The sequence below is a fragment of the Myiozetetes cayanensis genome, unplaced genomic scaffold (assembly GCF_022539395.1).
Source record: "Myiozetetes cayanensis isolate MyiCay16 unplaced genomic scaffold, myiCay2020 scf22, whole genome shotgun sequence".
Classification (NCBI taxonomy): Eukaryota; Metazoa; Chordata; class Aves; order Passeriformes; family Tyrannidae; genus Myiozetetes; species Myiozetetes cayanensis.
Window position 1 is genome coordinate 8,461,242 of NW_026087434.1, and position 14,602 is coordinate 8,475,843.

General features: G+C 44.8%; 1 protein-coding gene across 2 annotated transcripts in view; it reads left to right on the plus strand.

Annotated features, from left to right (window-relative positions):
- FOXK2 (forkhead box K2) overlaps nt 1-13,920 on the plus strand; it is a 46,329-nt gene extending 32,409 nt beyond the window's left edge. For both annotated transcript variants that reach the window (XM_050319580.1, XM_050319581.1), the window contains exons 3-9: nt 2,162-2,309; nt 2,780-2,926; nt 5,704-5,897; nt 6,670-6,845; nt 7,768-8,064; nt 8,455-8,664; nt 11,898-13,920. In XM_050319580.1, coding sequence (XP_050175537.1) covers nt 2,162-2,309; nt 2,780-2,926; nt 5,704-5,897; nt 6,670-6,845; nt 7,768-8,064; nt 8,455-8,664; nt 11,898-12,094 — 1,369 coding nt within the window. In that variant the 3' untranslated portion in view covers nt 12,095-13,920. The remainder of the gene's footprint in view (nt 1-2,161; nt 2,310-2,779; nt 2,927-5,703; nt 5,898-6,669; nt 6,846-7,767; nt 8,065-8,454; nt 8,665-11,897) is intronic.
- Nucleotides 13,921-14,602: the final 682 nt, after the last annotated feature.

Sequence of the window (14,602 nt, forward strand, 5' to 3'; positions counted from 1 at the left end):
CCCTTCAGTTGGTAACTGTAACCATTGACCGACCTGTTACTTGGGACCAAGCTCACCTAACACAAGCAACCCCTCCTCACAAAGTGGTGAAATCAGTTCAGATAGAATTTTGGAAATTCCTGAGAAGTTCAGGAGCAAAACTTCCCCGTCAGGGCCCTGAAAGTCGTGTCAGAGTCACAGACGTGCCTTCGAGAGCGTTTTTGTCCCCTCTCACTTCCTGTGTCTCCACTGGAGCAAAGGACTGTTCGTGCTTGCTTTTTAAAAATGTACAACTTGCTAATGAAATTTGAATGTAAGGATAATTGAGTTCTCTCATGCTTGCCAAGATCTTGATCTCAATATTGGAGTGTTTAATGACATCTGTACAAATGATGGAAGCAGAGAGGAAAGAGATCTGGGCTTGACTGTGTAACAGGTTTGCTCTCTTAAATAAAAATGCAGGGAAAACACATCTTTCCCAAGGAATGACAGAGCAGGTCATAAGTGTTTCAGGTAACATCCCATCTATCACCACAGCCTTTACCTCACCGTGAATTTTGTGATTCTCCTCAGGGCTTCCATGCACCTGTTGAGTAGTTTATTGCAGATCAAAAAAGATGCCAGTTTTGAGTCTATTTTGAGAGCAAAGCTTGTCAGTTTCTCTGCAAATCGCCCTGTTTTGTAGAAGACTTGTAAACTTGCTTTGATTGTACCATATGTGTGGCTTTGTCAATATATGCTAAAGTGAGCAGAGCAGAGGGATGTTGTCAGCTGATACGTGAAAACACAGAGCAGCACTGACCTATATTGAAAAAAAAGAAATTAGCTACACATTTGGGCTCTAATCAAGGATTCTTCTGCACAACACTTAAAAAAATCCCATCTCCCTTTTATAGTAAGTATATCACCAGTAGCAAATTGTTGGTGGATTTCTTGTGATGTGAAGCTTGAAGGATATTTTTATATAAATATATATTGCCCAGTCTGAACTACCTGACTCTTTCCATAGGTAAAAAGGAGGTAGCAAAAAAAATGTGAGGGGCCAGGCAGACAAACAAACCTTGACAGATGTAAAATCCGTGAAGCTTTAGTGTATAAATCTAAACAACATTGTCTGGGTTTATTTATTGTTGCATTTTGAACCACAGATTCAAGTTAGGTTAAAGGTTGGCTGTAGAGGTAAGGCTGGTACTGGGGGCGCTGCGGACTCTGCCATTGGGATTTGTGGTTTTTTTGGAATTCCTGAGGGCTGCATTGAACTCAGTTTGCAGTAGGAACTGCAGAGTGTGTGTCCTTGTAGAGAGCTGCCAGAATTATTTTGGGGGACAGGCATCACCCACTGACTGTGTCTTTCCTCTTGGCTAAATGGAAATTGCAGAGGCAAACCCAGCTTTGTGCAGCTGCAGTTCCTGTGCAGGGCAGGGGGCACTGATGGAAAGATGTCATGGTGCAATCACACACAGTTTGCTCTCTGCTTCTCTGTGATGGGTGGCAGAATGGGAGGTATTAAGAGATATTCCTGTGTTTGGCACCATCTCTTGCTTTCTCACAGTGTATCTGCTCTGTTGGCCTAATGCTGCACTAAATTAGCTGAGTCAGTGCTGATGCATCCCATTTACAGATCAGAGTATGTTTTTTGTACACATATGTCTGTGTCAGTACATGCACATGCCTGTAAACACTTAAAGCACTATTGATTGGGATTTAAATAAGAACCAAACCTATTTTTTTCCTCACTGCTTGCTGTGTTTTCTGAGATGTACACAAACACTGCCCAGGAGAGGTGATTTTCTTTTTTCCTGTGAGCAGACTGAACACAAGCACGTGGCAGAAATTCCACGCGAGATGTGTGTCTTGTTTCCAGTTACTGTCTCAAAACAGGTGCTTGCTGATGTAGCTAAAGTGGACTTTAGTGTTGGCAAATCTCACACAAAGGGAGTACAGCCTAATAAATGAGTTGATCCCTGTTCTTTGAGGAGGGAGGCCTGAGCTGCACCTGGCAGGATTCTGATTCCCGAGGCTGACTTAGCCAGGCTGGGAAGGCGTGGGGGTTGCGCTGGAAGCCCTGACAGCCTCGCAGCTCTGCGAGTGGCTTTGCTGCAGCAAAGAGCTTTTTGATGAGACACAGTGTGGTGATAAACTGTATAACAAAATAGTAGGATCTTCTCTTTATGCTCTACAGTGCTGCAAACTCCTGCCCATCGAGCCCCCGCGGCGCTGGCTCGTCAGGCTACAAGATGAGTCGTGGGATCCCATCTGACCTACATTTGATGGCCGACAATTCCCAGTCGGAAAACGACAAGGAGGCATCGGGGGGAGATAGCCCAAAGGTAAACACAGCTTGGAATCAATCCCAGAAATGGCACCTGAAGGGAATGTAAGATTTTGAATGTAAGATTTTGGGGTATTCTGTTGGCTAAAACGCGTGCGCTGAGTCATAACTTAAGAGCACAGACTTTAAAAACAACATGTAGGGTTTGTGATCAGAAGCGAGATAGATTGATTCATTGATTGGTTTGCCCCTCTCCCCTTTGGGGGAGGGTCTGTGCAGTCTCAGATACAGATCTGTTCACAGGCTGTTGAAAATCCTTTGCAGTTACATGAGTCTCCAAAATTTAGGTTATCTTAAAACTGCTAATCAGAAGAACAAAATTATCTTACTTTCTTTTCTAACTTGAGATTTTGGCTATTTTTAAAGTGCCTTAAGTCAAGTTAATTATGCTCTGTGACTTTTGCTGTAGAGAGGAGTGTGTATATCTCTGTGAAGTTTATTAATGCAGCCTTCCTTGTTGCCATGCAGGATGACTCTAAGCCACCCTACTCCTATGCACAGTTAATAGTCCAAGCAATTACAATGGCCCCGGATAAGCAGCTCACACTAAATGGAATTTATACGCACATAACTAAAAATTATCCCTACTACAGGACAGCAGACAAGGGCTGGCAGGTAAGCTGGATTTCTGCAATACTTGTTTTTAGTTGGGAGCAATGCTGGCAGCTGTAAATGGTCTTGAGCAGTTGGTGCCTCAGAGCCCTTCAGAAACAGAGTTTGTCAGATGACTGTGTTGTCTTTCTCCTGACTGTAAGTCCTCCAACAAAGTGAGCAATTTACATTAGTTTCTATTTGAAACATTGCTTTATTCGTGGAATGGTGTTCTCTAAACCTCTAGTACAGACAGACTTTGGGGGAAGGAAAGTACATTTGGCACTGGATTTGAATACCATCTGCTATCTAGGAATGGTGGTGTGTTCTGTAGCTTACAGTTGTGTAAACATCCGTATTGCTATCTTGAGATAAAACTGAGATATTAAATGTTACAAGTTCAGTTTTATTTGGGAACAGTGATCTTGGCCGTGCAGTAAGTGAAGGAACAAGTGTGTTACCTGTTGGTATCTCGCCCTGGTTCGTGCCCTGTTCTGTTTTTGAACTTGCCCATTTCTGTACCGAGTTCCACCAAACCCTTCCACTCTGCAGAATTAATCTCTGCTTGCTTTTCATTTTTAAAAGAGCAGCCCCAGCGTTTGCCAGGATGACTAACCGAGTACAAATCAGTCTGGCAGGGTCTGCCCACACACACATGAAGGTTCAGTGCCTTTGGTGCTGTGTTGGGGGTCTCAGAGGCCCAGGAGCCCAGTTCTGCCCCTGTAAGGCCCTGGGCACACTGTCCATTGGGGGGGATCACTGTCCCTGTTGCTGCTCCCTCTGCAGCAGGGACGTGTCTGGAGTTATTTTCAGGGAGATGAAAAGTGGAGAAGGTGTGGGAGGGGAAAAGTCAGGAAGTGCTAACACTGGCTGTACAAGTGAAAGACTGAAGAAATACAGCAGAGGAAGAGATTTTAAAATATTAATCACATAGTTATTTGTCATGAGGCCTACATGAAAGCTGGCTCCCTTTCCCAAGGTTAGCAGGATTGGAGCTGTTCCTTTGCTAAGGGTTTGGCTGGTGCAGGACTTGGCTGCTGTTGTGGCTGGGAAGTCTCTTTTGTTTCCCTTTCCCACATAACAGTGCAGTATCCTGGCTGCAGACATGCTGACAGATCTGTTTTAGCAACGAGCCTCTTGTTTATGAAATGCTGGTGTGTGTTTCCCTTCCAATTGTGCAGCACCTTGAGTGTCTGTGTGTGTGATGCTTTACCTGAGCATCATGAACCCAACACACACACCCCAGTGCTGTGCTCAGGTGAGGTGCTCTGCTGTGGAACAGGGTGGGTGTTTGGGGGTGGAATGCTCCAGAAAGCCAAGGTGATAGACCCAGCAGACATGGGGTGTTCTGGAGTAATTAATTAGCACCTATTCATAGAAATAATTGGAAAAGCTGAAAATCAGGTGCTGTTCACTCACTGCTCTGCCAGCTCCTATCCATCAGGAGATGGGTTACAGCTAGGGTGATGTAGGATAGATGTTGGAAATCAGATTTGAGGCTACATATGCCCATATTATTCAAAACATAGACTACACACACATGTATAGTGTCCCAGTCCTGTACCTTAATAAATAGCATTGAGATATTTATATCCTTTATTATTCAAAGGTCTCATTTTGTTGAGCACTTGAAGACTCTCTGTGAACTTATTTTAGCAGGTATTTTTGGATCCACTCTTTTATTCTAACATATGGAGAAATAAATACAATTTATAAACATGCTCTTGGCATCTTGCTAGTTATGTTTCGATTTTTGGCAGGGAAAACCATCTCTGGTTTCATCAGTTTGCACTTAAGAAACCATACATGGTTATCATTGCTTTGGGTTCTCCAAACTTGCCATCAGGGTCATGAACCCAGATATTTGAGCAAGATTTACATTTGATTTTGTAAAGTTTTGAGGGCTTTTGTTCACATAAAGCTTTTTGTCCACTTACCCCTGTTACCCCAGGAACACTTAGCACCAGTTTCTTCTTGTTCAGTGATAATGCTGAGAGAGATTTTGGGGGTTACGTATCTTAAAAATAAAAAAAATTAAAATTCAGAAGGTTCTGTGTGCAAAGCCAAGCACAGACAGAGCCACTTGAGGGTGTCAGCAGTTCTGTGCATCACTTTGATGCAGAGTGGGGGGTGTGCTGCTGCAAAGGGAGGATACAGGAATGTGCAGAGAGATCCTGGTAACCAGGATCTCATGGAAAACCCGGTTCAGGACCTGCTGCCACTTGGTGTTTTTCTAGACACACCAAATCCTTGGCTCCTTTACTGAGACAGACTGGAGTGGGGGTGAACTCCCAGCAATCCAATCCAGCTGCCTTTGGAACTTGTGTCATGTAACCTTTCCTTTCTGAACCGTGGAACAGTGACAGGGTTGGGATCTAGGATCAAAATCAGTATATGCTGTGTTCTGCTGGCTCTCCTAGCAGGAGCTGGCACTCTGTGTGACACCTGGGGAGGGGTTGTGTATGAACACTGATAATTTTTCTTTCTTTTTCTCTTTAACACAAGTATTTGTGGTGTCCTAACAGTTGGTTGCAATCGCCGTGTTTCTCATGAGAGATTTAAATGGGATTCCTGTTATTTCCAATTTAGAATACTGGGGTTTTTAATTGTTGGGAAAGGTTTGACAAATGCAAGAGTTCCTGTCAGGTTTCTGGCCCTGCCTTGGCAGTGCTCTGAGTTCTGTTGAATGAAGGAATTAAAGAGCTGAACCCCGAGTCTCCTGTAGTACAAACTGCTGCACTAGGCCACATTCTGACTTGGAAAAGTTATATGAATTCTACATATTTTTTTATGTTCCATAGAATTCAATACGTCACAATCTCTCTCTGAATCGTTATTTCATCAAAGTACCACGTTCCCAGGAAGAACCAGGCAAAGGCTCATTCTGGAGGATAGACCCTGCCTCTGAAAGCAAATTAATAGAGCAGGCTTTTAGGAAAAGGCGGCCTAGGGGAGTACCTTGCTTTAGAACCCCTCTGGGACCACTCTCTTCTAGGTAAGGAAAACCAGATGAACAAAAAGACTATGGCTGTTGTTTAATCTTCAGGCTGATACAGACTTGGATACAGTCACGAGTTTAGTAATTTAATTTCATCCAGACTCAGTTGTTTGAATTCTGTGTGACTCGTTAGGAGGCTGCCCCATTCACCAGGCTTGTGTTTACTGCTTGTTTTCAGTGTTAAAAGAACTCTGTTTGCATAACTAACTATCAGACTGTTAATGTAAGCAAGCCTTGCTGTACCTTTGGTGGGTTTGACCGAATTATAACTTTAATTCCTAACTGCCATCTGCTGGATTTTTAAAACTGTTTGCATAGAAAATTCTCAGATACCTGCTCCCATTCTGTTAACCTTAGAGATGCCAATTGTGTATTCAGTTTGATAATGCTCGAGCAGCATTCGTGATGGGGAAACCACCTGGGTTTAAATTATTCCCTCTGTAAAGTTATGGCCTTTCTGCTGGTGCAGATCTGTTACTGCTTGCCCCGTAGCCTGAGATTTGCTCATCGTTCTTCTCCACCAGAAGAAACGTTCATGTCTCACAGATTGCTTAGAGTCTCCCTAAGAAGGCATCCAGCCACTTCTTCTCTGTTAACTGTACCTGGAGTTTGCTTTGAAATCCTGTCCCTGTTTAACAGAAGCTTTCTAAAAGATCCTGGGATCTGGGTTGTAACTCGAGGTGCCCTCCCCTCCCGTGGGGCCGCGTGTTACGGGCTCCTTAGAGGAAGGTTAAAACACATCAGCTGCTGCTTTCATTTCTAACTACAGAAGTGCCCCAGCTTCTCCTAATCACTCTGGAGTGTTGTCTGCACACTCCAGTGGCGTCCAGACCCCCGAGAGCCTGTCCAGGGAGGGGTCTCCCGTCCCGATGGAACCTGAGCCCAGCACTATCCAGCCCAAACTCGCCGTCATCCAAGAAGCGCGATTTGCACAGAGTGCCCCAGGTGAGCAGCCCTGGGCTGGGCTGGGCTGGGGCAGGGAGGGGGCTCGTGCAGAAATAGTGCCAAGACTTCACCAAAAAGGGGATATATTCAGTCTCTTAACATTCAGAGCAAATCTGTGAGAGACTCAGAAACAGGGAGATTGTGTTTGCAGAGTCAGGCTGTTTCCTGGGGGCTGCCAAGGAGAGGCTGTGCCTCTGTCCTGTGTAGGACTGTGCTGTCTTGTAACAGTTGACACTGGCTTTCAAAGTGTATTCTCTCTAGTTAAGAAAGAAAATAAAAGAAATAGAAGGTTAAATGTGTTGCAGAAATGAGGAAATGCCTTTCACAGCTCTGTGATCATCTCATCCTTTCAAAGTGGGGGATAAAAGAATTGGAAAGGTAAAGAGAGAGAAGAAATTTCTTGTTTAAAACAAAAAGAGCATAAGGCATGATGGGATAAGGATGTGTTTGTTTCATTACTTTAGTTTGTATATGTTTGCCATCCATTTTCTTGGTGATGATGTGGCACTACAAAGTGCCAGGGATCACTGAGTGGTGAGGGCAAGCATGGACCTGAACAGAGACACTGAGATCTCCCAGCCTAAGGATGTGGAGAGTGTTGCTGATGCTCCACACAACACCTGAAGCACATACATGTTCCCACCTGTGGAGAGGGGGTTTTCTTTGTCAGTGTAGCTGCACTGGGGGAGGGCTGGGGGTGCTCCAATGGAGTGTGGGTTTTACTGAGCCAGTACAGCCCTCACCCTGAGTCAGTGGCTGGGAATAACCACGTGTCATAATGTTCATTGTCCAGTGTTACCTTTTGGATCATTAGTGAAGGAGGTAGTTAAACCTCTGAGGCTTTAGTGTTCAGTTTAAAAGAATGACTGGCCTAAAAGGAATGATTAAAATTGGCAGCCTAATTTGGACCTCTCTCTTGCAGGATCACCTCTCTCTAGCCAACCAGTTTTAATTACTGTACAACGGCAGCTACCACAAACTATTAAACCCGTCACCTACACTGTTGCAACTCCTGTGACAACATCAACATCCCAGCAGCCTGTAGTTCAGACAGTTCATGTTGTCCACCAGATCCCAGCTGTGTCAGTCACCAACGTGACTGGATTAGCACCAGCAAACACTTACACTGTCGCGGGCCAGGCCGTCGTCACGCAAGCGGCGATGGTCACCCAGCCCAAGGTAGAACCTCAAGAGAATGGAGACCACAAGGAAGTCAAAGGTGAGAACCTGGGGGGTTGTTTTGGGACCTCTTTATGCAGAGGGATCAGTATTTATATATATAAAATTGCAGAACCATAGAATGGTTTGGGTTGGAAGGGACCTTAAAGGTCATCTCGTTCCAACCCCGTGCCATGGGCAGGAATGCAGCCCATGAGACCAGGTTACTCCAAGCCCCATCCAGCCTGGCCTTCAACACTTCCAGGGATGGGGCATCAGTATTTCCAGATGAAACGTTTGGCTAAAACTGAAGATTTTGCATCATCATTTCTCAGAATGAAGCAAGTAACGAAATGAGAGATACACTTTCCCACTGAGGGTTGACTGAGTGAAACCCAGTGGTTCTTTACCACTTCCTTGTTTTTAACCGTGTTTTATCCCTGTTTTGCAGTGAAAGTGGAGCCTCTCCCTGCTATTAGCCATGCTGCAATAGGAGCTGCTAGTCGGATCATCCAGACATCTCAGCCTGCCCCCCTCCAGACGGTCACCATCGTGCAACAGGCGCCCCTGGGGCAGCACCAGCTGCCCATAAAAACTGTAACGCAGAACGGGACGCACATCGTGCCCATCACCACGGCCCTGCCGGGGCAGGGCACTGCTGGTACGTATGGAGGGCTGGGCTTTGGCCTTGGACACCTCCCAGCACCACTGCTGCCTCCTCAGCCGTGTCCTTGTGTCCTTCCTGGCTAGACTGAGGAGTGAGTCCCACGGGAGCTGGAGCTCCCAGCCCTGCGAGGGGCTGTTCCTCCCCTGCTGGTGAGAAGGGGTTTCTCCTCACTGAGCCTCACCTGAACATCGTCTTGCTCTTTCTGTGGTCGTTATGGGGATGTTCTAAGTGGTGACAGCCCGTCCTCCCTCCTAATTAAGCCTGGATAGGACACCTTCTGTATCCCAGGCTGCTCCAAGCCCCGTCCAACCTGGCCTGGGACACTTCCAGGGATGGGGCAGCCACAGCTCTTCTGGGCAACCTGTGCCAGGGCCTGCCCACCCTCCCAGGGAAGGATTCCTTCCCAACATCTAATCTAACCCTGCTCTCTGTCAGTGTGAGGCCATGCCCCCTTGTCCTGTCACTACCTGCTCCTGTAAATAGTTTCTCTCATCCCCAGGCCTGGGGCACCAAGGTCCTGATCCCTTTTCCTGTGTAGCTTCAGTGACTTCAGTGCTGTCATTACTGATTTACCCAGATAGAAACAAGTTTTAAAAGAAGGTCCTGTAAAACAAAGCCATCCAAGTGGTATCTGATCCCAGCTGGTTTATTGGGAACCCAACAACAGGAAAACCAGAACTTGCTTGTTGGCTTTTTGAACTGTTACTTTTATTCTGATTTTATTGAACCTGTGCTAAACCCGACCAAAATTCTGTAAGATTTTGAGATGATTGTTATCTGAATCCCCTTGTTCCCCTCTGGAACTGGGCAGGCTGTGCTCTCTCATCATTCCATGCATTCACACTTGCTTTGCTCTGCAGGTGCACACAACTGGTTCTTACAGTTTCACTTTGAACGTTACCTGGTACTGAAGGAGGTTTTCTGTCATGAAATACGTTTACAGAAATATTTTAGGGCTATCTTATATTAGTTTATTACCTGCATTTCTGCTCCACAGTCTTTCTAGTGGAGTGAAATATCTGCTTAGGTTTTTTTTTACTCCTCTGACATTTATAGGTCAGAGTTCTGGCTGCTGCCACTTCACTTGCAGCTTAAGAGCAGCAAAGGCAATCACAGTCAGACCTGAGGTGCACTTTCTGTGTCAGAAGGGATGTGTGAATTGAGCTGAGAGCCATGTGAAATACATTGAAAAGTTATTTTTAAATGTAAGAAATAAGTCCTTTTGTCTCTTTCCTGGATTCTTAAAACTCAGCTGATCTCAACGTGTTCCCTGACAGGGCAGCTGCTGGGTGTGTGTAGGGAATGTGGCTGCACGTAGGAGTAGAGTTGTGGTGCTTCCCACTGTGTCACTGTGTGTGACAGGGTGGGAGATTCCTGGGCTTTAAATACCTCCTGAGGTGTTCACACTGGGAACAGCAAGTGAGGAGTTCCTGTTCCAGTTACTCCTGAACCAGCAAGAAACCAGGTAATTCTCAGGCAAAGCATCGAAAGGGGGAACTGGGCCCACAGAAACACAGGTTTGTTTGTGTGTGTGTGTTAGCATGGCCACACCTGTACTTACACACACATTTCTGTGTGTTTGTCTTGGGAGAAAGAAGAGTTGTGGCATCTGAAAGCAAAGAAATCCAGAGCGACTCCTGTTCCCGTTCCATTTTCCCTGTGCAGTCAGCAGGTGCTGTGAGATCTGCTCTCACTTGGCAGCACTGCCTGGGCCCTCTGAGTCAGCTGAATCCTCTGAGGTCCAAAAGAAACTCAGGTTTCTTAACTGCACAGTAAAACTGTGACTGCATATTCTGTGTTTCAGCTTTCAGTGTAGAGTTCAGACATCATCTTTCTTCTGTGTGTTTCCTACTCCCACGTGTCAGCTGTGCCTGCAGCCAGTGGGTCTCTTGCTACTCACCAGACCCTGGAGTGAGGAATCACAGAATCACAGGATGGTTTGGGTTGGGAGGGACCTTAAATCTCATCTCATCCCACCCCCCTGCTGTGGGTGAATCAAACAGAATAATGCAGTGACAGTCTTCATGTGTGTTTGAAGGTGAGGGGTGAACTTGTTGATTTTATGTAAGCACCAGTAAATTCACAGGAAGGCATTTTATTCAGGAGTTACATCTCCATGGCCCCTATTCAGAAATGGTACAAGGAGTAGCTTTTCTAAGGGGAGCTGAATGACTGCTGAGGTACAAGAGCAAATTGATTTACAGCTTGGGACATGCAGAGGTTGATATTCCAGGTACTCTCTAGGATGGCTTGCTATGAACTAATTACAGTTTTAGCCCATAATAATTTCTCATGGACTGGATGTTTCAGCTCCACTAGCAGGGAACACTGTGATAATGTCAGTGAAGTGCTGAGAGGGGGAGCAGGAAAAACACAGGTGGTTTGATAATGCCCAGATAAAGTTTTGTGAATGCAATGAATGAGTACATCTGTAATTAGTATTTTGCATTCTTTGCAAAGACACTGACTGGCTGATTTAATAATATTAATAATATTGAGGAAGAGGCCGATCAGGGGCAGACGGAGGAACCTCTGAGGATCTCAAGGGTTAAAGGCCTGGACCTGCCCATTAGTGGTGCCCTGTGCTGTCTCTCCAGCATGGAGGGAGATGAAAATCTACTAGAGGATATTTGAGCTGTATTTTTCTGTCAATCTAATGCAATTGTGGATCTGAATCTAATCACGTCTCCAGGTACCACTGGTGCTTGTTCCAGCCCTGCCCTTACCCTGTGGGCAAATGCCTTGTTACCCTGCCAGGGAATTTTGCTGCTTGTGTCTTGTGCATCTCTTGGCTCTGAATTCCAGAGATTTCCTGCAGTATCAGGATCAGTATCCAGCCCCAGCTGGATCTGGCATGGTGCTGTTCTCCTTCCAGGCCACCTCACACATCTGCAGTGATCAGAGACGTGGCCAGACCCTTCCAAGGGGTTTGTGAATCCACTTCCCAGTTCTGTCAAAGTTATGGTGTTGATTTGCTTCCAGTCATTGAGTCTTTCCCTGCCTTCAGTTCTCCAGTGACTTAAATGAAGCTGCTTTCCCACCTGTGCCCAAATCAGTGTGAACATTGACCGAGTGGGGAAAACGTCCTTCAGGTTGTGCAGATTAAACAAATCACCCCCCCCCCCAAAAAAAAAAAATCTCACCTGGGCTCCACGTGGAGCCAGTAAAGGAATTGACCATTTAATGACAGTGCAGGGGTGCTGAGGTTTTTCTTCCCTCTTTTCCAGCTGCTGCAAGTCCTTTGCATATGTTGGCCACCCACGCGTCGGCATCGGCGTCGCTGCCCACCAAGCGGCAGAACGGAGATCAATCGGAACAGCAGGAACTCAAACGGATCAAAACAGAGGATGGAGAGAGCATAGTCATAGCTGTGAACGTGGACACCCCACCCGTGGCAGTGAGTGACAAAGGCAGTCAGAACTAGAAACTTAGGGGGAGTTTTTCTTTTCTTCTTTTTTTTTTTTTCCCCTTTTTTTTTTTTTTAAGAAAAAAAAAAAAAAAACCACACAAAAACAAAACAGACACAAAACTCCGTGGTGCCAAAAGGAGACACTTAAAAATCTTAACACCTAAAACGTTGGAACATGTTCTCACGCAGTGGGGAAAGGGGCCCTGTGATCAGAACTTCAACTTTCAGCACTGAAACAAAAACCCAACACAGGTGGCCTTAAAACCTTGGTAATTTAAAAGTCCAAACTGCAGAACCCGTGTTGTTGTAGAGGCTGTTCCCCCTCTGCTCCTGCCCCGCCGGACTCTGTGTGTGCTGGGGGGGGGCTGCAGCTTTACCAGGACCTGTCAGATGATTTCCAGGACTGAGGAGCTCAGTGTAACGGCAGCATGATAGCGCTTAGTGTGACTGGTTTGACGATTGTAAATTCCTAAAGGGAACAGAGGCAGGAGCCATTCCGACACCGTGGCAGCTACGCCTTTCCGAACCACCCACCCATGCAGTTGTTGGTAGATAATGCAGTATTTCGTTGTTCACATGTGGAATTAGAAATTTTGGAGGTGTATTTTTCATTTCTTTGCAGAACAATGGGGTCTTTGACATTTCAAATCACTCCATTTCTACTCCGGAAACTTTGGAATCACGCAAAATACTTTTCATGTGAAATTTTGTTCGGTAAAAAACTGAATGTAGGGTTTTTTTAACCGACGGAATGATTTTACTTTTGTCTGTCCTGTTCAAGTTCAGATAAAGCTACTTTATTACATCTGCAAATTTTCATATTTTAGCAGTTGCCTGATAAATTTAATCAAATTTTATTACCATGTGTAGTGATCAAACGCTTCTTTGGGCTTGCATGTAACTGATTAGAAACTCTGATGTAAATGAGCCGTTAACTGACGTAAAGAACTGCTATGGATTTGACCAGAGCTGCACTTACCTGTTTCTCTCTCTGCTACCTTTTGCTGTTTGTTACTTTGTGTTGACTTTGACTGTCCCTGGCATATTTTTCCAGTCTAAAGTAAAACAAGAGTCTCGCTTAATATTGTGTATGTTTAAGATAACAGACTGTTCTTCATTTAGAAAGAGGAAATTCTTTATCACGAGTCCTTTTAAAAAGAGTAAAATTATCTTGTCAGAGGTATATTCGATATTTTTAAGCTTAAGCACCCTTGAGTAGAAATTAATCTGCCCCATTTCTCCGTAACACTTCGATGTCAGACACTGACCTGCGGGGTCTCCATGACCAGTAGCTGTTGTGGTTTTCTAACAGTGGCTACCAGATTATGGTAATAATTATTATAATTATTTTTTTTTTTTTTTAAAGTGTGTGTTCTGCAGTTGAACATTTTAAAATGTATCGGTAATTTCTCACTTTAATGTGGTAATAGATTCCACTTTTGCATTTCAAAAATCAATTGAAACGAGGCTGCTGTTCAGTCTTCAACTCACACGACGTCTTAGTTCCTCCTGCAGCCAGGTGAGTGGAAGCGTTGGCTTCGTGGGAATCTGGTTTTTGTCCTGTTCTGTAATAAAGATGCATTATTTATATTTCCTTTCCCGCCGTGGAAGGAAAAAAACTGTATTTTCACGATGGACTGAACAGTTTGGAGTGGTTATTTTAGGCAGCTTTTGGAAACTATTTACCTAAAGACCAAATATGAGAAATCTGTACAAGTTTTGTGTTCATCCACACAATGGAACTGTTACAATGTCTCTGCAGATAATACATATTAAAAAAACTATGAAAAAAAAACTCTACACAAGCTGGATTTATAACAGGCATTTAAAAAAAAAAGAAAGCATAACCTGAAAAGAAGCATTTCTGTACAATTGCAACGTTTTCTTTAGAGGTTTTAAAAATAAAAAAAAAAAGTAAAGTTTTAACATACTTTTTTTAAGAAAAAAAAATCCAGTACTAGTAATTTAATTTGGTGTTGAATGAATTGACTAGAATGTGGTTTATTTTCAGAAGTGAGAATCTGTTCACAACTAGGGCTAGGTGAATAATAGTGTATAAGATTTTTTAAATAAAATTAAATTTTATTCAGCAAATTAACTAAGTTGAAATTACTCAACAAGTGTGTTTGAAATACTGATGTATATTTTGGGGTGACTGATGCAGTTTCTGCTGGCAGTGCCACAGGACAGTGTCAGACCCAGCAAGCCAAGGTGTCCCTTCCTGACGCTGTCCCAGGAGCCAAGGGCATGGATGGCTCTGGGACTGGCCCTGCCAGGGGTTCCCACGTTGGTGCACGTGGAATTGTTACATTCCCTTTGTTTCTCATCAGAGCTGGGGAAATGCTTTGACCAACAACCAGGACAGCTCTGCTGGTCAGGTTTTCATGTCAGTGCTTCCAGGAGTTGGGGAGAAGCCAACGGAGGGCTGTGGAACTGCTGGGAAGGGCTGGGGCATTCAGGGCACAAAGAGCAGAACCTGCCCCTCTAACACAACGGCCTGAGGGGGCTGTGGTGGGAAATTCC